General features: G+C 28.0%; 6 protein-coding genes across 8 annotated transcripts; 3 read left to right on the forward strand and 3 right to left on the reverse strand.

Annotated features, from left to right (window-relative positions):
• Positions 1 to 532: 532 nt before the first annotated feature.
• LOC119679872 lies at positions 533 to 3,623 on the reverse strand. Of its 3 annotated transcripts, none has more exons than XM_038092454.1 (4): positions 3,441 to 3,623; positions 3,240 to 3,379; positions 2,253 to 3,181; positions 533 to 922 (listed from the first exon to the last, which is right to left on the reverse strand). In XM_038092454.1, the coding sequence occupies exons 3-4, from the start codon at positions 3,174 to 3,176 to the stop codon at positions 884 to 886; spliced, it is 963 nt and encodes a 320-aa protein (XP_037948382.1). In that variant the 5' UTR covers positions 3,177 to 3,181; positions 3,240 to 3,379; positions 3,441 to 3,623; the 3' UTR covers positions 533 to 883. The 3 variants fall into 3 exon arrangements, with proteins under 3 accessions (XP_037948382.1, XP_037948381.1, XP_037948380.1); XM_038092453.1 differs by lacking the exon at positions 533 to 922 and having other exon boundaries at positions 1,896 to 3,181; positions 3,441 to 3,487; positions 3,544 to 3,574; XM_038092452.1 differs by lacking the exon at positions 533 to 922 and having other exon boundaries at positions 1,896 to 3,181.
• Positions 3,624 to 6,029: 2,406 nt separating this feature from the next.
• On the forward strand, positions 6,030 to 6,796 carry LOC119679874 (zinc finger CCHC domain-containing protein 10-like). Its single transcript, XM_038092455.1, has 2 exons — positions 6,030 to 6,172; positions 6,233 to 6,796. Exons 1-2 carry the CDS (start codon positions 6,126 to 6,128, stop codon positions 6,729 to 6,731), a joined length of 546 nt encoding a protein of 181 aa, XP_037948383.1. The 5' UTR covers positions 6,030 to 6,125; the 3' UTR covers positions 6,732 to 6,796.
• Positions 6,797 to 7,314: 518 nt separating this feature from the next.
• On the reverse strand, positions 7,315 to 14,714 carry LOC119679876. Its single transcript, XM_038092457.1, has 3 exons — positions 14,527 to 14,714; positions 7,679 to 7,859; positions 7,315 to 7,622 (listed from the first exon to the last, which is right to left on the reverse strand). Exons 1-3 carry the CDS (start codon positions 14,622 to 14,624, stop codon positions 7,404 to 7,406), a joined length of 498 nt encoding a protein of 165 aa, XP_037948385.1. The 5' UTR covers positions 14,625 to 14,714; the 3' UTR covers positions 7,315 to 7,403.
• On the forward strand, positions 8,688 to 11,930 carry LOC119679870. Its single transcript, XM_038092450.1, has 3 exons — positions 8,688 to 9,234; positions 10,363 to 10,900; positions 10,969 to 11,930. Exons 1-3 carry the CDS (start codon positions 9,097 to 9,099, stop codon positions 11,544 to 11,546), a joined length of 1,254 nt encoding a protein of 417 aa, XP_037948378.1. The 5' UTR covers positions 8,688 to 9,096; the 3' UTR covers positions 11,547 to 11,930.
• Positions 14,715 to 14,723: 9 nt separating the features above from the next.
• On the forward strand, positions 14,724 to 19,342 carry LOC119679871 (sorbitol dehydrogenase). The gene is made up of 6 exons (XM_038092451.1): positions 14,724 to 14,877; positions 14,978 to 15,048; positions 18,049 to 18,082; positions 18,149 to 18,837; positions 18,898 to 19,019; positions 19,077 to 19,342. Exons 2-6 carry the CDS (start codon positions 14,995 to 14,997, stop codon positions 19,249 to 19,251), a joined length of 1,074 nt encoding a protein of 357 aa, XP_037948379.1. The 5' UTR covers positions 14,724 to 14,877; positions 14,978 to 14,994; the 3' UTR covers positions 19,252 to 19,342.
• A 1,509-nt stretch (positions 19,343 to 20,851) lies between these two features.
• Positions 20,852 to 24,921, reverse strand: LOC119679877 (arrestin domain-containing protein 17). The gene is made up of 6 exons (XM_038092458.1): positions 24,680 to 24,921; positions 23,571 to 23,726; positions 23,296 to 23,507; positions 22,856 to 23,227; positions 21,431 to 21,689; positions 20,852 to 21,367 (listed from the first exon to the last, which is right to left on the reverse strand). The coding sequence occupies exons 1-6, from the start codon at positions 24,792 to 24,794 to the stop codon at positions 21,216 to 21,218; spliced, it is 1,266 nt and encodes a 421-aa protein (XP_037948386.1). The 5' UTR covers positions 24,795 to 24,921; the 3' UTR covers positions 20,852 to 21,215.
• Between the last annotated feature and the right edge of the window lie 1,413 nt (positions 24,922 to 26,334).

Below are 26,334 nucleotides of genomic sequence, written 5' to 3' on the forward strand. Positions count from 1 at the left end.
AAGCTCACCATTTTTATTTATGTTTAGTATATAATAAAAACATGACTGTTACTATCAACTAAAAGGTTGTTAGTAACTGAAACACCTATATGAGATAGGTTATTATATAATATCAAATGGTTTAATGATTATTTGATATGAGGTCAATTTAGCCTAGGTGTGTCGCTTTCTAAATAAAAGAACTCGATAACCATACCCAACTACCAACTTAGTCAAAAAGGCATTTAATTCTATTAATAAAATTATTTTTTATTAAAATATAATATGAAATGAACTAACCTTTTTTTATATGTAGTTAAATCTGATTTCTGCCGAAGAATTTCTCAAAAAATATCCACTTTAAGTAATCTACTTTAAGTTTATGAAATAACACTCTGTGTGTGTGTGGGTTATTCACACATCATATCATATTAAAATTTACTCAGCTAAAATATTTTATCGACTTAAATATTTTAAATAAAATAAAGCTTTAAAATTACAAAGCTAAGTTCGAATGTACTAGACTTTTTAGTAAGTTAAATAAGCTTAAGTTGGTTGTTATAGATGACTACAATATATTCACATATAGCCATTATATTTCATAATTTCAAGAGCTTTCTCATTCGTGCATGTATTAAAAGATAACATATGTGTGTATAATATCTTTAATTATTTTAGGTAGAGCTCTCCGGCTTACATTTTGTTGGCAATTATTTTAAGCCTTTCACAATTTGCACTCAAAATTAATAACAATTTGCTATAGTAAGTATTAAAATTTTGGATCTCTTTCCAGCGGCTAGATTGCGAAATTCCCAACATATAATAAATATCTATTGTTATAACTTTAGATTACATAGATATAGATATTTTTCTTTCTTTATCCAGTAAATACTACTTTAAATTATCATTCTTCCAACATGAATGCAGGAACTAAGAGCCCATCCTAAAAAACAAAATAAAAAAAATTGAATAAACAAAAAAAAATGGATAAAATAAAACTATTGTGATTACTAATATTATTGCAAAAATAAAGTTGGAAACCACTTAATAACGATATATCGTTAATATATATACATCGTTTAATTAATTCTAAGGCATGAGTAATAGTAAATCTCAAAATCAATTGTTAAGTTGTTATAGTGTTTAAATATATAGTAATTATGACTAAAGTTATTCATATATTTCATTTACACAGCAATTAGATAGAGTTCTCTAAAGTGACGTGTTCTATTATGCGCTCCTAGTATTCATGGTATCGAGGCATTATTTTTTATAGCAAACTTTAGTTGTATCTCTCCATATTATTTTTGTACTAATAATTTATAATTTATTTAAACAAGTAGAAATTTATATACTTAGCAATAAATTATGTATAGATTTATACAATATATAACCGTACGTATTCATAAAGATGAAGTAGTGACTTAGTGACTGTTACCTCCCACTAAAGATGACATAAACATGACAATTTAGGGAACCAAATAATATACTTCGATATATGATGTTAGTTTACTAAATATATTCTTTAATGATTTATATTATTTAACCATTTTTAAATTTTCTAAATAATCCAATCCTAAACATTGCCCTACGATATATTTAACTTTCAAGTCGATACAAAAAGTTTTCTTCATAATATGAAAATTGTTCCTACAAATTTTCTTATTATTCATTATTATTATTATCATTATAATTATCATCATCATTATTATTCATTCTCACATTTATTGTAGCTTAACCTGGATATATACCACATATATTAAATTGAATGAATGTAATTTTGTATTATTTCTGACAGCTAATATTTAAAAATTTTTATTACAATATCAATTGTAATGGTATTCAATGTCTTTAATTATTAATCAAATTATTTTTGTTTATAAAACGATTAAATGTATAAAATCTTTTCTGCAATAAAATATCAATAACTAAATATTTCTATTTAATTGCCCATTTATTATCATAATAATACATTACACATAAACAAAATAGTGCAAAACATAAATAATTTTCAAGATATATAGTGATGACTCTACTGAATATATATTTTACATTTTCTACATATGAACATATATTGCTTACTTAAATAATATCAATTATTAAAATTTACATTGTATACAATAGCCTTTAGTGCAAAGTATAAAAGCAAATATAAATGCGTTGGCATTTTTATACTATCAAAGATTCTGAGAATTTCTACTTTGCTCCACATTATACTTTATACTTTTGTACATGGGGCGATTGTATTCAATGGCAGGATATGCAGTTCTTACTTGTGGTTCCCGTCTTCCTACAGTATCTTTCCATATCATTGCCAATAATATATAAAATCCACCAACAATTTTGTTAAATACATCAATAAGTTTTAAAATGATGGGTGTTAGCACTCTTGTTAAGCGACTTAATTCAAATATAAACCGTAAAACAAAAGCACCTACAAATTTTATAGCAGCAAAGAAGGCGGTAACCAAGGATAAAGTAATCAAACCAATAAATTTTAATGTAGATACGATATTTTCTTTGGATATATCATTGGACATAAATTCATATGTTGTATGCTTAATGCTCCGTCCCCATTCAAAAATAACATTTATAAAATCTTGTAATCCTACTTCATTAGCAATTGTTTCTTCTTCTTTTTCAGTTTTTATATTGGAATCATTTTCGTTCACGTGCGGTAAAGCTGCACCTGTAGTTCGTGCTACAGTCGGGCTTACACGTCGTCTAAGTGGAGTACTTGTGAGCTCTGTCTCTACAGCTCGTGCCACTTTTAATTTTAATATGATTTCATTATCTCTAAATCGTACACTTTTAACCATAAACCAGTATTGACCAAAAGCTACATTTTCTAATTCTACCCAAATATATGTATCCATAGCGCCAGCTATTAATTTTGTTTTTGAAATATCGCCATGTGTTATACCAATCCATACGTTTGGTATATTTTGATAGAACAATAATATTTGCTGTCTGATTTCCATAAGTATTTTTTGAAATTCATGCTCGCTACCTTCAAGTGCAATTATATCCCGGTATGCACCAACAACGTCAACGTAACGGCGTTCTTCGTAAAAACCGCGAAATATTTTTTCTTTAAGAATTTGTTTACACGAAGACTGTAACGCATCCCTCTGAGGAATTAAATTTGGGATAGAAGTGGGACAATATGTTGGTACAGTTTTAGGTGTATTCAACATTTTGGCTGAAAGAAAAAAACATCATTAATCATTAAAAAAACAGCAATTATGTTTGTCACTCACATTTTGCAAAAGGAATTTATATTTACTAAATGTTGAAACTATGCTCTTTCTATTGAAAAAATAGTTAAACAAAGCTTAGTCATGTATGGTCTTAAATGGTTAGTTGTTGTTGCACTTTGACTCCAAAAATAATCTGTGATCTATCGGAATAAAGAAAACGTAAGTTTTTTATTTGTTTTATTTATAGCATAAAGTTCTTACTTTTTGCATAATAACAAGCCAGCAGCCAGCGTTATTTCATATTTTTTCTGAAAGTTTACTTATAATTTTTTATCTATCTTGAAAAATATGTAATTTAACTAACAAACTGTTTTTTATTTATATTCTGCAATCAAATCCAAAAAAAAAACATTTAAGAAATTTAATATGAACTGTATAGCGTCAGCTGTGGCAGTGATGCCATATGCTTTGAAATAAAATATTTATTAAATCTTTAAACATTTTCCAACTAATATTTGAGTTTATTTTAGGACTTATAAAAGTCGTCAGAACAAATATGATGATTGATCGTTGAGAAAAAATAAAGATTTCTCAACTTTTTCTTTTTTTCTAGCAAACAAATTTTTCTAGATTAGAAGATTAAAATGTATTAAATAAAGAATAAGTTTCTCAAAATTGTTTACATGGAACTCGTATTTACATTAGATGTCTTCCACAAGCTACTCCTTGTAACTTTGAGTAACACTGTGTACACACAAGTGTGTTCTACCAGCAAATTTTCGAGTAAATGAAAGCATCCGAAAGAGCGTAACATCTCTGTCGAAATTTAAAAATGTTACACAGACTTTACTAGTACATTTTATTTCAAGCAAAATTTGTCTATGTGAATCAGCTGTTTCGGTTTAAATTTAAATTTTGTGTGGTATATTTGCGCGGCACTGCTGTTCTCACCAGATTTTAGACAAAGCTGCTCCATAAAAATCTGTGTAAAGAGCTTAATTTGGCACTTTATTTGTGTTACGCTCTCAGTTTATACTTTACTTGTGTTTGACTTGAGTTTTACTACGAGTAGCTCATGGAACAGACCTAATTTATTTATATCGCCTTTAAACAACACATTTTTAAACTTTTATATTTACTTCATCAATTTTCGTTAAGTTTTAATTACAATAGCCATAATTTTTTCTTTTTCTTTCAAAGTTGGAAAAATACAGTATTAAGTTAACATATGTTTTTTGTTGTGTTGTGTGTATAATATGAAATATAAAAATTGTGAACACTTAAAATTGATTAATTTAAATAAAAGAAAACAAAATGAATATTAGAGGACATCGCAAGCATTTTTATATTATATATTCAAATTAATTTATTTATATGTGTATTTGAATTTATTAGTAAATGAAATGCTCATATGATTTTAGCGGATGACTGGAATTATGCCACATATTTCCCTTGAACCCTAACAATAGACAGATTTTTAAATTTGGCTGCAGAGCAACTTAAGACATAAAATTTTTTTCAAGTTAGAACTAACTCCGAAGATTTTAAAAGTATTGTTATTGCTTCACATTGTTTCTTTTGTAATTTGCAAGTATTTTTTTGCTACACTGAAAGATAAAATTACGGCTAATATTACACTGTTGCAATCTGTCAAGTGTTATGTTTTGGCAAACAAAAAATCTTGCAAATTTGCACATAATGCAAGCAAATTACATTTTGCATAAAAATAAATAATTAATATAAAATTAAAAATTAATATGAAAACAGAATTAAAAGGAGTGATAAGAATGTGTGTTTTCCAATTTTCAAATTTATGAAATTTTTGAATTTTGTTGGAATTTTTGTTTACATATGATTTTTGACATATGATTGCAATATTCGTTGGAATTTCCAATGAAGATTCACAATAGTTCGCTTATTGCGTTAGTAACACTTTTGTTTAGTGTTTGGCCAATACTACTGACCTAGATAGCGAAAATAGTGTTGTTAACTTGCGAGCCACTGAATACGCCTATATTTTGTTTTTATAAAAAATGTAGTTTGCTTGAAATGTAGTATGCAAAATTTGTTGTATACAAAAGCAAAACATTTGACAGATTCCATCAAGGATGTCAATATCTCGCTTGGGTAATATATAGGCCAGCTTACGTTTTTTGCAACACTTGCGAGCCACCGAAAACGCCTATTGTAGAACATTTATTTTACATAATGTTAGGTGTCAATTTGTAGCAAAAAAAAAGCGGAAAATCAAGTTTATATTAAGTGATTAACTTGCATTGATTTTAAAAATGTGATAATGAAAGATATTATATATATACTATATTAGAATTATATATATGTTTATGCAAATACAATCACTTAATAAGACTGATTAATATTTAGTTTTAAATATTGTTTTAACCATTAAATGTGCAATATAATAATGACTAATAAATATAATCTCAATTAAATAATAATACCATATATATATAATTATTTAAATATTATTTCTTTTTGCAATCCCTCTGTGGTGGCCATTGCATTTGAGGCTTTATTTTCTATAGAAAGAAGATTTGAATAGTGCTGCCAGTATATTAAAATCTTTGAAGGAAATTAAACATATATTAACTTTAACCGAAAGCGTTTAAATTCTTCAAATTTATATTTATTTATGTTCAAATATTAATATATGTAAGTTGAGTATTTTAATTAAGTGTAATAACGTTATATTGAAATAACTGATAATAAAAATTAAATTATATTTGTTTGTGTCTGAAACGCCCTGTATTGTGTTTTACATATTTTTTAATAAGTTTTCGCGTACAAAGATATTACTGAAGGACAAATTAAATAAATAATTTTTCTATATATAATTGTATATGACATAAAAAAAGTTATTTTACTGTGTTAAGTTTTAAAAGAAACATCAAAATTTATTCTAAACAAGATCTCATAAAATTTTGTAAGATGACCTTGGTAGGACTAGCGGCTCGAAAACATTTAATAAAAAAGCGGTAGGTGAATGTGTTTCTGTTAATAAATTTTAATACTCAACGATTACATATTTATTATAGTAATGCAAAACTAGCGGCTGCCTTTCCTAATGGATATCGATGTCAGAAGTGTTTGGAAGTAGGACATTGGTCATATGAGTGCACACAGAAAAGAAAATTTGTGCATCGTTCATCTCGTACAAAAATATTAAATAAGAGGCTTGCCGAGAAGAACGCTAATGATACTAATGCAACTGACATGACAGAAAATGAAAACGGCTTAGGGAAACATTCAATGCCATTTTCATTAAAAGAACCTAAATCTAAACACGCTAAACGCAACAATGTCTCATCAAGTTCCTCAGATGATATGTCAAGTAACGACAGTAGCTCTTCTAGCGATGATTCGGACTCTGATAGTGATGATTCTAGTGGCTCGGATTCTGATACGGATAGCAGTACCTCCGATTTATCATCAACCTCGTCAAGTAGCTCTGAATCAGATACTACTGACGATGATAAAATTTCGAAAAAGAACTCTTCAAGCTCATCATCTTCTCTTGATGAAGATGATATATAATTTCCATACTCATTAGATTAGTTTCAATTACATACATAGTTTATATATGTACATTATATGCATAATAAAATAATATATTCATAAAACTTTATTTTTCTATTTTTTATTACATATAAAACTTGCTACCTGTAAAAATGTTGCCGCTATGTGCTTGGAAACAAATGAGCTATGTAAATCCAGCTTGGTATGTGTTAATTAATTGCTGACAAGCTGCGGGCATATAATATTTAAACGCTATTAACAATTTATATAAAACAGAGTGTACTCAAAATACAGTAGCAAAGGTGTTGACTATTTGCACAAATAATTTTGTAGGATCTATTTCTTGCTACTGCTTTTAATAAATTATGCTTTTACAATTATGAAAGCGTATATTATATAAAATTAACACTTTTTAATCATAAAAAGATTTTATAAACATAATTTATATATTAAGAAATCAACAGCATCAGATCTTCTGCAATACTTTGAACCAGAAACAACTTCCTACCCGACAAACAAATATTTTATGTGCTTAATAAAAACTAAAACGCAATGTCCAAACCTATTTTTAATAGCTATATAAATTAATTTTTTATTTAGAATTTAAAATTCATTGATTAACATTCATTGATAAATTAACAGTCTTTTTATTTACATCAACTTCGACGATGCACATTTTGAAGTCCAAAATTATTTTTCATCAACTTCATCCATGCAAAATGTCAAAAATTTATCTAAATCCAATTTGTCTTCATTACTGCACTGAAAAGTGGATTCATTTCCGTCTTGAAAAAATTCTTTCGATACGTCGTCAGTTTTATGCATTACTTTATCTTTTGTCTTTACGCTTGAGGTATTATCTTCAGGCTCTAACTGTGCTTGAATATTAAGCAGTTGCAGCCGTTCAATCTAGTAAAAAAAAAATATTTTATTTGAATTTGTATTATTATTAACGCCGCTTATACCTTTAATTCATTTAATGAAACGTTCATCCGCTCAATAGTTCGTGTCATCGTCTTTTCCAACTTTGTAAGCACCGCTTGATCTTTTAGAATTTCGGAATTCTTTTGAGCAATATTTAATTTTGTGCTGGTCATATCGACTTGTTTACTACTTTCTCTGCTATCAACAAATAATCTGAGTGTCCTGAGAACCACAAAAATAAAGTTGTCATTTTAAAGGAAAGGTAAAAACAGAACAAGCACAGGCCGAAGCGAGAATATTGAAATTAACGTAATAAAATTACTTATAGATGTTGCATATACATAATGATTAAATTTTGGCCGCGTGCGAGTTCGAGTAAATTAGATAAATATTAGGTAAATTTGGTGTTACAATTGTGAAAATTGTATAAGACGTTTAGTAAATAAATAAATAAATTTGAAAACTATTAACCAAAAATAATAAACAAGTGAAATATATATATATTTACATACGTGCAGTGCAAAAAATCCGTAGGAAATTTTAATTTACTTTACCTCAATTTTCTCGAACTCGCACACGGCGATAATTTTAATATGTTTAATATATACAAATAAATTATAATACACATAAAATAATTTTTTTAAGAGCCATATTAAATAAATAAAGTAATCGATAAAAAAATTGTGCAGCTTTAAAGCAAAATACAAGCTATGACTAAAAAGGGTATGTTCACGATTTTACATATAAGAAGAGCAAAAGAACAAATCGTAACTATATACACGAAAAAGCCGTCAACTTTTCATTTTTCCTTTCAATTCTAATAGTACATTCAGACTGTCTCATTTAGGCACTTGCTCATTTATATTAATAAGTGAACGTTCACATCATATACACATATGAGATTATGTAGTCTTAATTGTGAACAGTCTTTACACATAAAACTATGGCTGATATTAATTTCAAAATGATTCGATTATAAAAAGTATTTTTGAATATAGCATATATCGTTCTATAGATAAAAATACTTTCTGTTATTATTTGTAGTTTATTGGTTTTCCAACTTCTCGGTAAACTTGTATCCTCCTTTAACCTGTCAAAAACAAAATACATAACAAAAAAAAAACCGCAAAAATATTGCCGCAAGAACAACAACTAATGGGAGCAAGGACAAAACAAACTGAGAAAAATCAATAAAAACTCTCATTTTTAATATTACTTGCAAATGTTTGTGCGTATGTCCTGTTAATTGCATTTATAAACGGAAAGGCGTATTTACTTTGTTGCAGTCCAGTGAAAGGACTTCAAATCATTTTTTAAATTAAAATACGTAAAAGCAAACGGGAAGGATGTACAGCACAGAAAATATACGAAGTTGTTAAATTTTTTATTAAATATAAAACAAGTTTTACAAAAACTTATCAAAGATTTGTCAGTTCATGAAATATTTATTCTAAACAAAATGGTCAGTAAACTTGCAATAAATAACGAAGTAAACGTTGTCAAGGACCGCCCAGTTTTCATACCACCAAGAAAGCGTCAATCTTCAAAGAAGACAAATGGAGCACAGAACTATGTTGACCATATTGTTAATGTACAGGTAATTATAATTATATTAATTTATTATATAATAATCACCACTCGATGTGTGTATATTTATAATTTTCAATTTTATATATATTTTTTTTTTACAATAAAAGCGAAAATCTTATAAAATTAGCCACTCTCGACTAAGAGTCTTTGCTAACTAGCAAAGTTCCTTCAAAGTCGTAAGTTGTCGATTGGTAACTATATAATAATAAGTTCATCTTGGTGATGCACAGTTTTATTCCAAATACGATTATCAATGGGAGATTGTAGGCAACTTTCTTCAAAAATATTTATTCTATTAATTTATCCACTTTATTGTTTTACAACAAAACAATGAAACCAACGCCATTATTAATGTAATCTACTTAATGCAGGTTTCAAAAGACAGAGTGTCAATTTAAAATTGAATATTTATCAGTGAATCAGTGAAGACCACTGATGATGATTAAAAATTAAATAAAAATAATATAATAAAACAAATTTGTTGTTGTAGTTCACTACTTTTCGAAACCTCTCTACCAAATATATTTTTATAAAATATATTCTCTATTGTATTGTTAATAACAGAAAATTTTTTCATCACTATAAGTACGTTTTAAAGGCACTAGCAGCATTGGCACACACATTAATAAAGCAATTCTTACATTCAAAATCGTCTGATAGTCCCAAGAAATCGCTATAAAAACTAGACTACATACCTACAACATCGTAGTCTAATCTGCACTCTAGTACGTCGGCCAACCTAGTACGTATGCGTATACAAGCTTGTAATAAAGATCAAATCGTGATACTGTTTTGATATGATATTAACCATGTATATATACTTAACCAATACAATGTAATCAAGAAAATGTTTTATATTCATTTCATATACTACAGACCTAACAAATTTATTTAATATTTTCTTTAATTTTATTTATTTATTGAATCTTTTTAATATTTTTTGCATCCATATTACTCACTAACTATTTCAACGCGTATATTTCACCATTCTAAGTAGCTAAGTTTTTTTGGTGGATTTTTCCTTGATTTATATGGTGAGATATACCTCACCATTCTATGTAGCTGATTTTTTATTTATTGGTTTTCCCTTAATTTATATTATAGTAAAATTAATTTTTTATTTCTATTTATTCAGCATCGCCAAAAACTCTCACCATCTAATCCAGGACTTGAGGAAGATCTATTAAAAACATCTTTAATTTTAAAAAATAAACAGCCACTGCCACAAATACCTGGAATTGCTACTGTTGACACAAATATCGAGGAAAAATCAGTTCACTCTCTACATCAAAGTACAAAATCGTCACAATCAGTTGATAATATATACGAAGATGATAATGAGTTGCGAAATTTTGATAATAGTCTAAAACCGCATAATCACCATTTTGAGAGTTCAACTGTTACACCGACGAGTTTTTCGGAAAGTAGTCTTGATGTAAAACTAAGTAAGTCCCACGATTGTTTAAGTAATCGTTCCGCATCTAAAAAACGTGTAAATATACACACCGATTTACCTACATATCAACTACGTAATAGCCCAAGACTTTCACCTGAAATAGCCAATTATGAAGATGTTGAGTCTGGTGAAACAAGTGTACTCAATATTGACATGCAGAGTCTGGAACGGTTTAATACAAGACGTTCAATGGATAGTAACTATTTAACAATGACTGGTAATTAAATATGCAATTTGAAATAAGTTAATTAAATAAACTAAATAAATGATCATGCACTTTTGCAGGCACTATTAAACGTGGACGCAAGAAGGGACAAAATTTGGATCTACAAATTAATATAAGCCGAGAAGAATTAGAACAAATCAATGCTACTGCCATTGCGACTGAAGTAAAGAAGAAACAAAATCTATGCTTCACTTGTTCCTTAAATACTGGTTTGCATATCCTACTTTTATCACTTGTGAGTCTTCCATTTGTAACAATAATTTCAAGCATATACTCATTTTACATTGGCACATTAACCTGGTATAATATGTTCAGTCTCTTCAATGAGGAGAAGTCATATTTGCATAGAGTTTTTATGAGTCCGATATTAATAATAGCATATCCAGTTGGTATTATTCTTTGCACAGTCGGTTTAGGAATTTATGCTGGCATTGTGCAGATTAGTTTACAATTTAATAGTTGGTTAAACGAGGTAGCAGATATTGAAAAAGGTTTTTATGGTTGGTTGTGTTCCTTTTTGCACATGTCAGATTGTAGTCCATATGAGGTTATTATTTTGACGGATATACGTTTGCCTAATGACGAAGAAACGCAAAGACACCACGTGAATACTTCAACAGAGGAATTATCATTGTAAATGATAGCATTACTGCTATATCAGATTGAATGGGATAGTGTCCGAAGCCGTCGTCGTAGCAAGTGATATACGAATAGAACTGTGGTTTAATGTAACAAAAATAATAATGAATATATACAAACCAAATACAAATCTTAGTCAATACAAATTTATTTAATAATGGTTTTGTATTTTCAACAAAAATGGGTGATAACAGCCAGTTAATGTGAACTAAGTTTCCTTTACGTAAATTTTTAATTCCTCTTTGAAACAAAATTTAAGTAGTTTTCTAGTCGCATAGCTTGTAAGATTTCGTAAACGATTTAAACGATTTACAGTTATATGATTTTATTAAAAATAATTAGCATAAAAAGTTTCTAATTACACATAAACCAAAGATTATACATATACAACTCTATATATACAAAATAACAAAAATTAAATATTTTTCCATGCATAATAAAATTATGAAAGTTTTAATATATCGCTAATATATGCAAAAGATTTATATTATATATTTTAAGTCTTAAAATTAAAAATGGAATATCAGTTGTAAAAGTTTATATATCCTATTAGACCGATTTATTATTGTATAATATATAATGTGTATTATTTTTTACATATTAAGAGAACAAAAATGTTGCATTTATTTAAAAAGTAATAAATATTAAAATGCATTTATTTTAATAAAAATAAAAAAATAAACGTTTCCATTATATATAAGCAAATAAATTTTTTTATTACTAAATGTTTGTATTTACTTATAAACACTTGAATGCCAAATTGATTTTTAAATGCTTTTGCAGGAAATTTTTTATGTAAAAATATATGTCGAATTATATTATGTACCGAAATTAATTAATAACAACATATTATTGTAAATATATTGTGTATGTTAAAAACTCTTAATAATATCAATAATCTTAATATGAAAATTATAAAAAAAAGTTATCTGCTAGTAAATATGCCAAATAAAATTTAGTCACAAATGTATATAAATATTTTTTCAATGAAATTAATATTTTTATATGATCTATATACAGTCAAACTTCCATAACTCGAATTTTCTATAAGTTGAACGAAATAGAGTGGGTTTAGAGAGAAAATTACATACAATTACAAAAAAATTCTTTAACTTATTCTTTAAATTCTTTAACATAAGTCGAACCTTTTCTTTGCAAAACGGTACTTCGAGTTATGAAAGTTTGACTGTATATATGTTATATATATATATGTATCTCAAACTGTACTTTTTAAAAAAAAATTTTATGCTTCTAATCTTACGCATAGAACTGACTCTTAAAGATAATAGTAAAGATAACACTACCTCAATTAATCCGTTTTCAGTAGTAATTTCAATAATTGTGTACCAAATAGCAACTGTTCCTATACAAAATTATTCGATATAATAAAATTAGAACAGCAAAATCATCAATTAATTAACTTTAATTAGAATAATGCTGCCGATACGAGAACATTTTTTAGTTGCGTATGCGTGAACCGAACGTTACGGATGGCAGAATCAACGTGAGTGATGAAGTTGTGTCAAGGAGATAACACACCGAGATACTTGAACTTGTTGACAAGCGGAATGGAGGTATTGTCGATCTCTAATTGTGTGTGTGGCATTAAAGTTGCGAGGACGACCTCAGCTTAATCTTCCACCTGGTGTAGTAGTTGACAAGAGTACAAGAGCGGCTTTAAGCCCATTGGAGATTCGACTTTGGTTTGACGACCGCATGAAGACGATGCAGTCATTGGTAAATCAGATCTGGTAGTCTTGGTCATCACCTTATTTAAAATGTGTAAAAAATGCGTGAGCTGGCAGGTTGCAAATAATACCACAAAACAGTAAATGAAGTAAATATAAAATCTTTTGAAATAATGGAAATTTACTTTAATTTAATGCTCTTTGTTTTAATCAACTCCACGCAGAATTCAAATTCATACCTAAAGCATATTAGTTTAGTGCAGGGCTGTCCAAAGCATGACCCCTGAGCCACATGCAGCCCGCTTTTGGTGTATTGGTAAAACCACATTATTTTATTTTTATGGTATACCAAATACATAAATTTAAATTAATAAAACTATATTTAACATTATATATTTATATATATATATACTATATATTTATATATATATATACTATATATATTTATATATATATATACTATATATATAAATATATACTATATTTAACCGTATTTTCATTTTTGTCGAAAACAACTATGAACGTTTCTGCGGCCCTCCAATCTCAGCCCTAGTTTAGAGGATCAAGTGATTTTATTTGCAGTAGCAAGCAACGTCACCTAAATTTTTAATTCAAATATATTTCAATATGAAAAATACTTGATATAAAGCAGAGCTGTCCAAAGCACGGCCCCCGGGGCACATGGGCCCGCGGCTAATTCATGTACCAGGGTCCGCGGCACTGCTAAAACCACATTATTTTATTTTTATGGTATACCAAATACATAAATTTAAATTAATAAAACTATATTTAACATTATAACCGTATTTCGACCGTTTGTCGAAAACGACTATGAACGTATGTATTTGTTTCTGCGGCCCACCAATCTGTACATCTTGTCTGGATAGCCCCGATATAAAGGATAAGGATGTAAAAAAAAATATGTTTAGTCAAAACTGTCTCGTACTTTCGTATTATCTCACTTCAAAATTTATGTTATTGAGAAATTAATTATTGTGGTGGTCCTAAACGTATGCGCAGCAGTGTAGGTTTTTAAAAGCTAATAATACACGAATATAATTACGATATATATATATATATATATATATATATAAATACACATTGTAAATATTTTCTTATTTCTTTTTCTAATCTTAATTCCCTGCATTACACCGGTCAATATTCAAAAAAAGCTTTGCCTCACATGGCAGATTAAAGTTGCATTCTTATCAGTGACGTAAATTCTCAACAGTTTGACATTGTGCGGCTTTTTTGATTGTGCTTCATCTATGCATATTTTTTATTACTCACTCAACTCGTTTCCAATTGTCAACATTCGCTACTGCCGTGTGGCTGTGAGAGCGGGGGATGCTCTGTGGTTGTGTAGTGTTTTCTGCGTAGCTTGGCATTCAAAACTGATGACATCGAAATTTGTTCTAAACTTTATTGAACAATAAACAATAAACAAGCAAAATATAAAGATTTAATAGTAAAAAGCGCTTTTATTGTGTTTTTTAAATAAAAAATAAATTTGTATAAATAAATTGGAATGCAAATATCACTTTAGAGCACTTCAAATACGACTAAACAAATCGAGCGAATAAAAATCGTTTGAATAATTTTGTTCAGTTCGTTTGAGACAACAAAGTTGGAAACGTTTGCGTTAGTGAGATTTTTTATAATAAAAATTTAAAAAAAAAGTTAAATGGAATTTAATGTGCTTTTTTTTTTATAAATAATTGTAATTTTTTCAACTTTTTAGAACACAACACATCAAAAATGTCAACTGATAATTTAACAGCAGTTCTTCACGGTATAGAAGACTTACGTTTGGTGAGTGTTTACTTATAAAGATATATAAGATTGGTATATAAAAAGCATAATAGTGAAAAGCCCATATTTTAAAAAAATAACTGATAGTAAAAAAAGTCTTCATCAAGATTCATTAAGCAGTCACATAGTTAGGAGGAGCGAACCAAGCATCCATAATCACATGACTATGACAGTTGAATAATATAGGCATTTTTATTCATTTTTATTTTATTTTATTTTATTTTATTTTTTTATTTTTTTACTGAAATTACCTAAAAACTGGTAAAAGTTTCTGGTAACGAGCATTTGAAATTATTTAAGCTATAATCATGAATTATATAGTTTAATTCTAAAATTCGGTTATTAAGTTTATGCCTAAGGTGCAGTCCACTTTTTATTAAAATGGTTACATTGCGAAACGTGTTTTTTTTCATCCAAAAAACAGAAACGAATCATATAGAAGAAAATGTCAAAAAAACTTTATATTTCAAGTTCGCATCTGACCTGGACAGACCTGATCTAGATCTGAAGCTTATTTTTGTATATTAACAATACTTTTTTTCCTTGTAAATTTATGAAATTTCCTTCATAAATTACCATAAACTACATATAGCTTTTGTCTATATATAGACTACAAAGTAAAATAAAGTAAAATACGCTAAAATTACCCGTGAGTCTAAAAAACTTAAAAAATCAATATTTTCAATATTAATTAATATACAGAAAGCCAAAAAGTTTCCTATAATAAAATTAATGGTCGCAATATTATTTCCAGAATATTAGAAATATTATCTCTGAACTATATATTATTTAGTTTGATAGTTTGTACGTGGTAGCCATTCTGTAAAAATATTGGCTTACTTGAGTTCCATTTAATGTAATAAATATTCTATAATTTTGTGAGTTAAATTTTATAATCGATTATTCTAGTTTGAGGACTAGAAAAAAATTTATTTGGGAAATGTAATTATTTTAGATAATCTCAATTATAACTTGGAATTAATGTAGATTTCTCTTGTTCGTATATCAACATCATATCTTACGAATAACTGACCTATTAAGTAAATTTGGAATATATGAGTATTACGTAATAATTATTCCTTTTATGCTTCACTTTAGATATTTTTTGACTTGGAGGATTTTTTTCGAATGCTCTCTATTTCGGTTGATAGTAAAATGTACAACCGAACTCTTATTATAATATTTTTTTAATTCTTTGACCAAAGAAATATCTTTTGCATTCATTCCATTTGGTTAGAAAGCATATAATATTGATTTTCTCTGTATACATTATTTGTTTTAGCCGTTAAAGTTATCTATCCTTCACTTGACCCTGTTATTTACAATAGATAAGGAAACTATATTTTGTTGGTTTACTCGTATATAATCATTATTTACAGTTTAAGATTAGAAGATCTTGTTGTCAAATATGTATATACGTATATTTCAATAAGAATTTTATTTGAAAGTATATAAGGGAAATAAAATGTAATATGTAAATTAGAAATCGGCTTTAGTGAACAAGTTCATAAAAAATTAAAATACGTTTTTTGACTTCTGATAATTGATATGTTGTTGATAATTCATGTTGTTGTTGTTCTAACCTGCGGGGACTTAAAAGTAAATAACATGAAGATGAATACAAGACGAATACATGGGTTACGAAGTGGTTGTGTGATGGTTGAAGGTAGGAGAGGGGAGAGTGGGGTAGAAATAAGGGAGAAGGGGTGGATTGTTGATGGGTGAGACTTAAATTGAAATCAACCCAAGTCCAGATAGAGGATCCTGGTCACTTCAGAGGGTGAGTCCAAAGGAGGTCAAATCATATTCTTGATCAATATAGCCCATTTCAAATGTATAAATTTAAAAACTTGTGAACTTTACGTAATCTACTCAACAAAATATAATATATTTTAAAATCAAATGTTTAACTGATTAAAATGTTTTATGCTTCTTTATGGTAAGAAGAATTTTAGTAATTAAGGACGTGTGCGAGTAAGGCTAAGTTGATGCTAAACCAAACGGGAGATCTTTTGGGATTTTTTGCACTGCACACATTTAGCCATTTATCAACACGTATCGACACATCCCTACATTATTGACACAACTTAGAATTTCCCTCATTCATTTTCCAAATTAAAGGAAATGCAATCAAAGATCGACCCCTGGTAATATTTTGTCTTGTTCTTACTGAGTCACTGCCTTCATTATATGCAGTAATTATTATTGTCTTTAATATTGAATCTTAGTTTTCCATAGTTAATATAAATAGGCACATCTGTTTTAAAATCAATACCTATTTCAATTATTTTGGTACAAAAGGTACCGATTATATATCATAAAGATGTTCTTTAACTATTAGAACTATTGTTAAACCAATTGTAGTAGCATATTTCTTGGAACTCTTTACAATTTTCTTGAATATATGCTAATAGAATTGGTTTAATATAATCATTAAAGTCCTATGAAAATTATGGGTGTTAGAATATATTGTTTGTTTTGAAGTATGAATTTAAGGAACCTGTGACTGTTACAAGATAACACAAATGTAAAATCTATCATGTACTACGGCTGTGAAATATGGAAGCACTCCAGACATATAGATGGAATGGAATCCAAAAGATAGCAGGCCTGATGCGCCAGCAAAAGCGTGGAGTAGAACGGTCGAAAATGGAGCACAATATATATGGAACTACATCTACAGAGAAGCACCAAATAGTGCCAGATTTAAAAAAATTATTGAGGCTACCTGCCTCACTGGGGGAAGTGAACAATAGTATTAGAAGTAGATTTCCCGTACAATTATCGTACAGAAAATTATAGCGTGTTTATCTCGCTAAGTATATTTTAGATGCTTTTATATGTATGTTAACCTATAAAATGTAACATTCTTTTCTAGTAATACTACTTATAATTTTTTCTCTCATTTAATGGATTTTATTTTTCTTTCATATTAATGGGCTACAATATCTCGATATATTTTGTTTTAATAAGAAATGTTTTGATTTTAAATATTTACAGGAACAACGACCAATTCCTGAAATATCAGAAAATGGTTAGTATTCAATTTAAAATTGCTATCAATGACTATTATTTACCATAGAATTTTTATAATATTTAGATGTACTGCTGGCTATGGATTCAGTTGGCATATGCGGTTCCGATGTACACTATTTAGTCAATGGACGTATTGGTGATTTCATTTTAACTAAACCTATGGTGATTGGCCATGAGGCTTCCGGTGTGGTTGTGAAATTGGGCTCAAAAGTAAAGCATTTAACTGTAGGCGATCGTGTAGCAATTGAACCTGGTGTACCCTGCCGTTTGTGTACACACTGCAAAACTGGCAAATATAATTTATGTGCTGAAATGGTGTTTTGTGCCACACCGCCATACGATGGCAATTTAACACGCTTTTACAGACACCCTGCAGATTTTTGTTTTAAACTACCTGATCATGTATCCATGGAAGAGGGTGCTCTACTTGAACCACTATCGGTGGGTGTACATGCATGTCGACGTGCAGAAGTTGGGCTTGGTTCTGTAGTTCTTATTATGGGTGCAGGTCCGATAGGTTTGGTTACTTTACTTACCGCCAAAGCTATGGGTGCTTCGGTAATTCTAATAACTGATTTAGTACAAAACCGTTTGGATGTAGCAAAAGAGCTGGGTGCTACACATACTTTGCTATTAAACAAGAATGATACCGCTGAAAATACAGCTTCGATTATACACAAAATGTTAGGTACGGATCCGGATAAGTCCATAGATTGCTGCGGTGCAGAGTCTACAACGCGGTTAGGAATTTTTGTAAGTATTTTTATATCATTTGTTTTTTGAGATAATTTGTGAGAATTTGATAAATTTTAGGCTACACGTTCTGGTGGTTGTTGCGTTATTGTAGGCATGGGCGCCCCAGAGGTGAAGCTACCTCTTATTAATGCCTTAGCTAGAGAAGTGGATATACGCGGTGTTTTTCGTTATTGCAATGAGTAATACAATTTCAATATTCGTATGATAGTTTTATTAATTGTGAATTTTATTATTAGTTACTCAGCTGCCTTAGCTTTGGTGGCTTCTGGAGCAGTTAATGTTAAGCCATTAATAACACATCACTTTGATATAACTGAAACGACAAAAGCATTCGATACTGCACGATATGGTCATGGTGACGCTATTAAGGTCATGATACACGTTCTGCCGAGAAACACAAATAATAACTGAAATCACTTGGAAATAAAGTAATAAGTAATAAAATTGTATTTTTGTACCACTTATTAAGCAAGAAATATTATTATTATAAATTTCACTGTAAATTAAATTTTGTAAAAATATTTTATTTATTTATTTTAAACTAGATTTAAAATTAGATCCCTAAAATGCAGAACTATTACATAAAAATTGAGCAAAATCGCATTTAAAAGAACACAATGCAATGGCATCCTAAATCGACAAAACGGGTGCTGTGGGTTAGATTTTGAAAACTTATGATAAGTCTTAAGTAAAACTTTAAATCAATTTAAATCATTACAGTTTATTTAAAATAACACTTCAACACTTCAACTAAATAATGTATACTTATGGAAGTTAAAGTGAATTTGTTTACACCTGTTATATGGATTATTCCACATATTTGTCAAATTAAGTTTTGTCTTACTGTGTATTAAGGCAAATAAGAGACAAATATCACAGTTTTTGTTTAGGAATTTATCCTACACACAAAGTAACGCTTCCTGTTTACACTCTTTCAAGTGCACTGAAGCTAACTTACTGTGTATGCTGATTCAGCTATGATCACTACAGTCAAGCTGCACACAGCATTCTTTAGTTACTTCATAAACGATGTTGCGCTTATGGTTCCTCTTATAGGAATCAACTTAGATACGACAAACATCACCACACAAAGTTGTTGGCTTGGTTTGGTTAGCTTTTGCCTGACTCTTTAAATTCAGTTCAAGTCAAGCCAACAAACAAACTGATCGTAGTTTCAGTGTATAACACACCTATACTTGGGAAAATCATACTTCCAGTCTTGTTTATTGTAGTGAGTATAAATATGATGATAGGATGAACTGATGTTTCTCAGAAACTGTTTTATCTATTTTAAGAAGATCTATGATTATATATGCATATCTAGCTGCCATCTTGATTTGTTTTTAGGTATCTAGGTGTTATTCTGAATTTTAGACACGTTGATCAATTTCAATTTATACTTCTTAGTAAATATGCGTTCATAATTATTAATAAAATATATTTTAATTGTGTTTGTATTTTGAATATTTATAGGAAATATTTAGCGTACAAAATAATAAATTACTGATTATAAATTTATAATTTTCATTACATTTTAAATGCGCTGTGAAGACTTTATAAACACATACAAATACTTTGTTTAAAACAAATAATTTTAATAAATTGCAAATAATATTGAATATTTTTCAATAATGGCTACATATTCTAATATTTATAAATTTTATATAAAAATATTGAGTTTTATATATATAAAATTATTAAAAGGTATATATGCTACAGAACTACCACCCATACATATAAATGGGAAATACACATTAACTTGTAATTAATTGTGCGTTTAATTGAATGAATTCATATTAGGCACTCGTACTTTACTTAGTTGTTTTATATTTTAAAATAAAATTTTGTTTTTATTTTTTTTTTCAATATTAAATTAAATTTAACTTTAATAAGCATTGCGGACGGCAATTAGTACGCGTTAAAAAGCTACCAAATATATACAGTATATGTTTATATAATTATCTTTTAAAAAAACAAAATTAATTAACTTAGCTTCCAATATTTATATTTTAGCTTTACTGTAAAAAATAAAGTTAATTTAAGAGATTCATGACTAAAATTTAATATCAAAAATTGTTCTTGGGTAGGGAACCTTTTAGTGAAAATTAGCAATCAACTTCACTAATTACGTTTATGCAAATAAATGCATATTTTGCAAATAGAATTCTTGGAAAAATGAAATTTGCGCGCGGTATAGGAAGCAACAATAAATGCATTATACTATGCATTTTTTTAATTAATAAATACATATGTTTAAAAAAAAAATAAGAATTATGGATTCATTTACTAACGTCTTTTGTTTCATATTGCGTATACCTATATATACGTTTATACAAACATATATATACATATATATATCTATGTGTAAATATCACTTAAAAATTGGCTGCTGGAGCACTTGGATTGAATTGAAATGTAGGATAACGTGGTGCAAAATTTCCATCTCCAATAATTTTTGTATGCTCCGAATCATCTTGTCCAGTTATTTTTGGGGCTTTGAATTTCGTCTCCACAAATTGTGGTGGCGCTAAAGATGTACAAAAAATATTTTTATCATAAAATATAATTAAATTATATTATTTTAATTTACGTATGTTTGGATACAATTGAGCACCAGCACTATCAGCTACATTCCATCCCAGAGCACCACCAGCACCATTTGGTGGACTTGCTGGTGAACACGCAGCTGTTGGCGCTGAAGATGGATCATCTTGCTGTTGTGGTGCTACTTGAGCTGGCACATCCGTATATGGAACTGGAGGCTTAAAGGAAGCCAATGGAATTGTACCTAAAGTAATAGGTATATTACCAGTCAAATTGCGATGTGGACCACTAACTTCACATTCAATCTGCAAAAAACAAGAAGAGTATGTATAAAAAATTTATATATTTGTAAAAAAGTAGTAATGTAAAACTTTTTTAATTTCGGTTAAACATATGCATAAATAAAATTTAAAATATTTTAAAACAAAATTAATAAAATGATACATACAAACTGTATTCATATTATTATGAATAGTAAATAATTTAAAAAACTTAAAATAAAATTTTATAAAAATTATGATGTTGATTAATTTTATTTTTAAAGTATATTTTAATATAATTTATTATCAAATAATAAATAATGTTATAATAATATAACATTATAACAATATATATAATATAAAATATAATATAATATAACAATAATATAAAATTATAACATAAAATTTTAAAAATAATATAAAATTATAATAATAATATAAAATATAAAAAAAAAAAAATATTAAAACTAAAGATAGTTACCAAAAAGCAATATTACACTTAAATTCATAAACTGATCCAAAATATATGTTACTTTAAAAATAAATATATTTCAATTTTACTAAACATATATAATATCAACAATAAAAATAAAATAGCCCAAATATTGAATTGAATGTATAACATTTAAATTAATATATTAAATATAATTATAATTATATATAATTATTATTCATAAATAATTAATTTATAGGATATATATATATATATATAAAATAAATAAAGAATTAAAAAAAATTATTTAACAGGAATATCATTATAAAAAAGAATTATATTGTATATTATTCAAATAAAATAATAATTATACTTAGAATATATAAGAAATAAATAAAACATGTTAATAGAAATGATTGTAACCTTAAAAATTTAAATTAAAGTTTAATTAAAATTAAAAATGTAAAATTTAATTGCTTTGCAAAATTGTTGAGGATAACTTTTTTTAATAATATTTTTATCAGATTACTTTTTAGTTTTTTATTCATTTTATATAGTTATTTCTTATACATATTAACTATATAAAACATATATAAATAATAAACTAACTAAAAGTTCATTTAATAGTTTATAAAAAGCTTATAATAATTTTAATTTATTTAATAAACTAAATAATTTATTTATAATAATAAATAAAATGATATACTTATATATATAATAAAATATATGGCTTATATGCATAAACTTATTTCGATATATATGTATTTTTTTAATTTACATGCAAATCATAGTCCAACGCAATGATGCCACAATTCATCAAATTTGTTGGCGGCAACGGTGGCACCTCCAATTGTTGATTAAACGTACGAGATTCGCCATTAGACACGGGTCCGATACTTAATTCCGAAATAGTTATCTTACTTTCTTTCTTTTCTCTTCGTGGTTGTGTAGTATGAAACGTTACACGTTTACGTAACACAAATTTAACGGAATTAATGGTAACATTACTTGCATTGTCACACTCACAAGTAATGGGTACAATTTGACCCGAAACATAACCAGTTACTGGAACCGATGTTATAACTTGTAGTGGACCAGAACGACAACAAAAACAACAAAAAGTTTTTTCCAAATCCAATTTAAACGGCTCCTGAATAAATAGCATTAACATTCAATTATAAAATTTTTTTGATTGTACCAAATTGGAGTTTGACATACCTTTACACGTGGATTTAAATTTAGATCCACTGGCGCAATTACAGTGAAAGCCATTTTCATGTCTTGATCAAATTTCCATGGACGATCTAGCGTTACCTTGATTGTATAACGCACATGGCCAAATTCACCTTCAAACGATGACGGTAATGTCGGAGGCAATGCGCAAGTGAATGGATACGTGTGAGTGCCAGCGGGTAATTCGATTTCGGCACCTATTATAAGCAATGTGAATATTACAAGCTTACATATTATATAATTTTTATAAAAATACTTACTATTTTTACCGCCAAGTAAATAATATTGTATTTGAAAATATTCTTCATGTCCTTTAAGGTATTCTGTTTCATCTTCAGTTTTGCCTTCACTGTTTGTGACACTACGCGTTTCAGACCACTCCGTATTAGCTTCACCTAGAAACCTTATGATAATACCTAAACAATTTTTTTATAGAATATAAACAATTTTAGTATTTTAAAAAATAATTTCATATAGAGTATTATAATATAATAAATTTTAAAGATTTTATTTTAAAAAGAAATATACTCGTCTAGGTCAATGGATCATAAAATAAAAATATTGATTTATTTTTGTTGTTGTTTTGATTGCTAAAAAAGGGCTGAACCAATTTATTTACTTCGTGTAGACAAAGTTTAGTAACTTATTTATAAGTTTTTTTGATAATTTAATTATTTTCTTTATTTTATCTTGGCTCTTTATTACTTTCCTAATAATTGTTGTTGTGAATGCTAAAAATATATGAGCGCTACTGTTTGGTATGTGATTTATGTATGCTGACTACTCAGACGTCTGTGGGATGACATCATCATGATGTGCAATTGTTTTTATAATAATAAAAATTAGCTATTATTAATGAAATCATACATAATTTACTATAAGGTGTACTTCTTTTTGCCTCATTTTATTATAAATATTATATATAGAAAACAAAAATTAATGGAATTTTGTATTTAATGCCATTTATAAATTTTTAATAGATTAATAAAATATTTCTATATGTTTATAAATAGCTACCCTCTAGTGCAATGTCCCAATTTCCTAAACTTTTAGAACAAAGAAGAATAGTTACACCGGCATAAGCACACAAGCAAAACTTAACAAAAATATTCCAAAAATCATATACAAACAGCCAATAATAACAACAACAACAATAACATGTGGCAGGTTTGATTTCTAATGGGAGTGAGGTCAGTGCAAGAGAAAGTGCAATTATGTACCTGGTATTCAAACAAAAGATATGAAAATTTTTTTGGTACTGTATAAATCTGTTGTCGTCACTAAATGACTAATTTATTTGAATAACTCATATTCAAATACAAATATATACATATATATAAGAATATTCTTCTCGAAAATAATTACATACCTCGCACTTTTTTTGGTGCATCGAACGTTATTTTTACTTGTCCATTAACTGTTTGTCCGGCATAATAAGTATTCCATGGATTGTCCAACTGAATTTCACAACCTTTTATACCCATTTTACTAAAACTGTTTGCAATTTAAGAAATTAAATTCGATCAGTCAATTCCTAGGCAAGTTTCTAAACACTCTCCGGTTATGTTACTGCAGTCTAATGTGAATGATTACACACCCAAAATGTTGAAAGAAGAAGCAGCAATCGCGGATAAACATTGTTGCCAAATTTTATGCAAAAAGAAATATTTAATATGGAAACACTGATTTCCATATGTTTAAGTAATGCGGGAACAATACATTACATATTCCTAGAGGTTACACAAGCTGCAATTTTCGAAAGTCCGAATAATTACTAGTATAATAACATGTTCCCATTGCCTTCGTTAAAGCAATATATTTAATTTAGGTAGCTGATACGGCATTTACAATGGCTCATTTTGGTCAAAAATGAAAAGCAAATGACTCATTTTTGCATACAAAATATCAAACGCAAATGAGATCCAATGAACTTCTAATTGAAACTAAAAATATATTTTAAGTTTATATTGTCAGATTTTAAGTAATATTTAACCTTTATCCAACATTTTTGGCACAGGCCAAAAATCAAATCAATAACCAAGTTGAAAAATCAACTGTTTGTAATGAGAACAAATGAATTACAATGAATAGAAACAGTTTCAAATGACTTATTTGAAATGAGTCATTTTCGGCCAGTGTAAACGCCATATAAAGCCCATGTTATGTAGGCCGTCTGTTATGTAGACTGTGACATATTGTTTTTTCTCTCAATCTTAATTTTATTATTTGCATTGAAAACAACAACAATTTTTTTCAGACCGTTCTTGAGACACTCTACATAACATAGGCCTAAGGAGCATGTTATGATTGCAGTCACAGTCACCAATTGCTTTCAATGCAAAATGAAAAACTGTTCTAGTCACGGTGACTTGACTCTATTGAAATTTGATTAACCGTACAAAGAGCTGTCATGCTTTTTAACTTAATAAAGATGAAATCAAAGGAATTTATACCTACAATGTCAAGTGCAACATTGCAAAATATATTTCCTAAAAGGGAAATGATCGAAATTTGACACTTGGGACGTGTGCGAGGGAAATTCTAAGTTGTGCCGATAATGTAGTGATGTATCGATACGTGTTGATAAATGGCTAAATGTGTGCAGTGCAAAAAATCCCAAAAAATCTCCCATTTGGTTTAGCATCAACTTAACCTTATTCGCACACGTCCTTGAAAAAATGAAAATAAACAAAAAGCAAATAAGTAGGAATATTTTAAAATATTTATTTTTAATATTATATTATGATATATATATAATATTGCATATTATTTAACAAAAAACATTAATCTTATTTGGATATCAACTGAAATGTCAACAAGCAAAAGTTGTTTTAGAACTTTCACAGAACTTTCTGACACATGTAAGCTCTTTTACAAGCATAAATCAGCTTGTGCCAATAGTAACGCTTAAATATATATTTCATTAAAAATTCAAGTCAAATTCAAACCATTTAAAATTAAATAAAATACGTTGTACATAGTTTTAAATACAACTCTAGCTGTGATGTTTCTCAGCAGAATTGA

The sequence above is a fragment of the Teleopsis dalmanni genome, chromosome 2, assembly GCF_002237135.1.
Source record: "Teleopsis dalmanni isolate 2A chromosome 2, ASM223713v2, whole genome shotgun sequence".
In the NCBI taxonomy this organism is placed as follows: domain Eukaryota; kingdom Metazoa; phylum Arthropoda; class Insecta; order Diptera; family Diopsidae; genus Teleopsis; species Teleopsis dalmanni.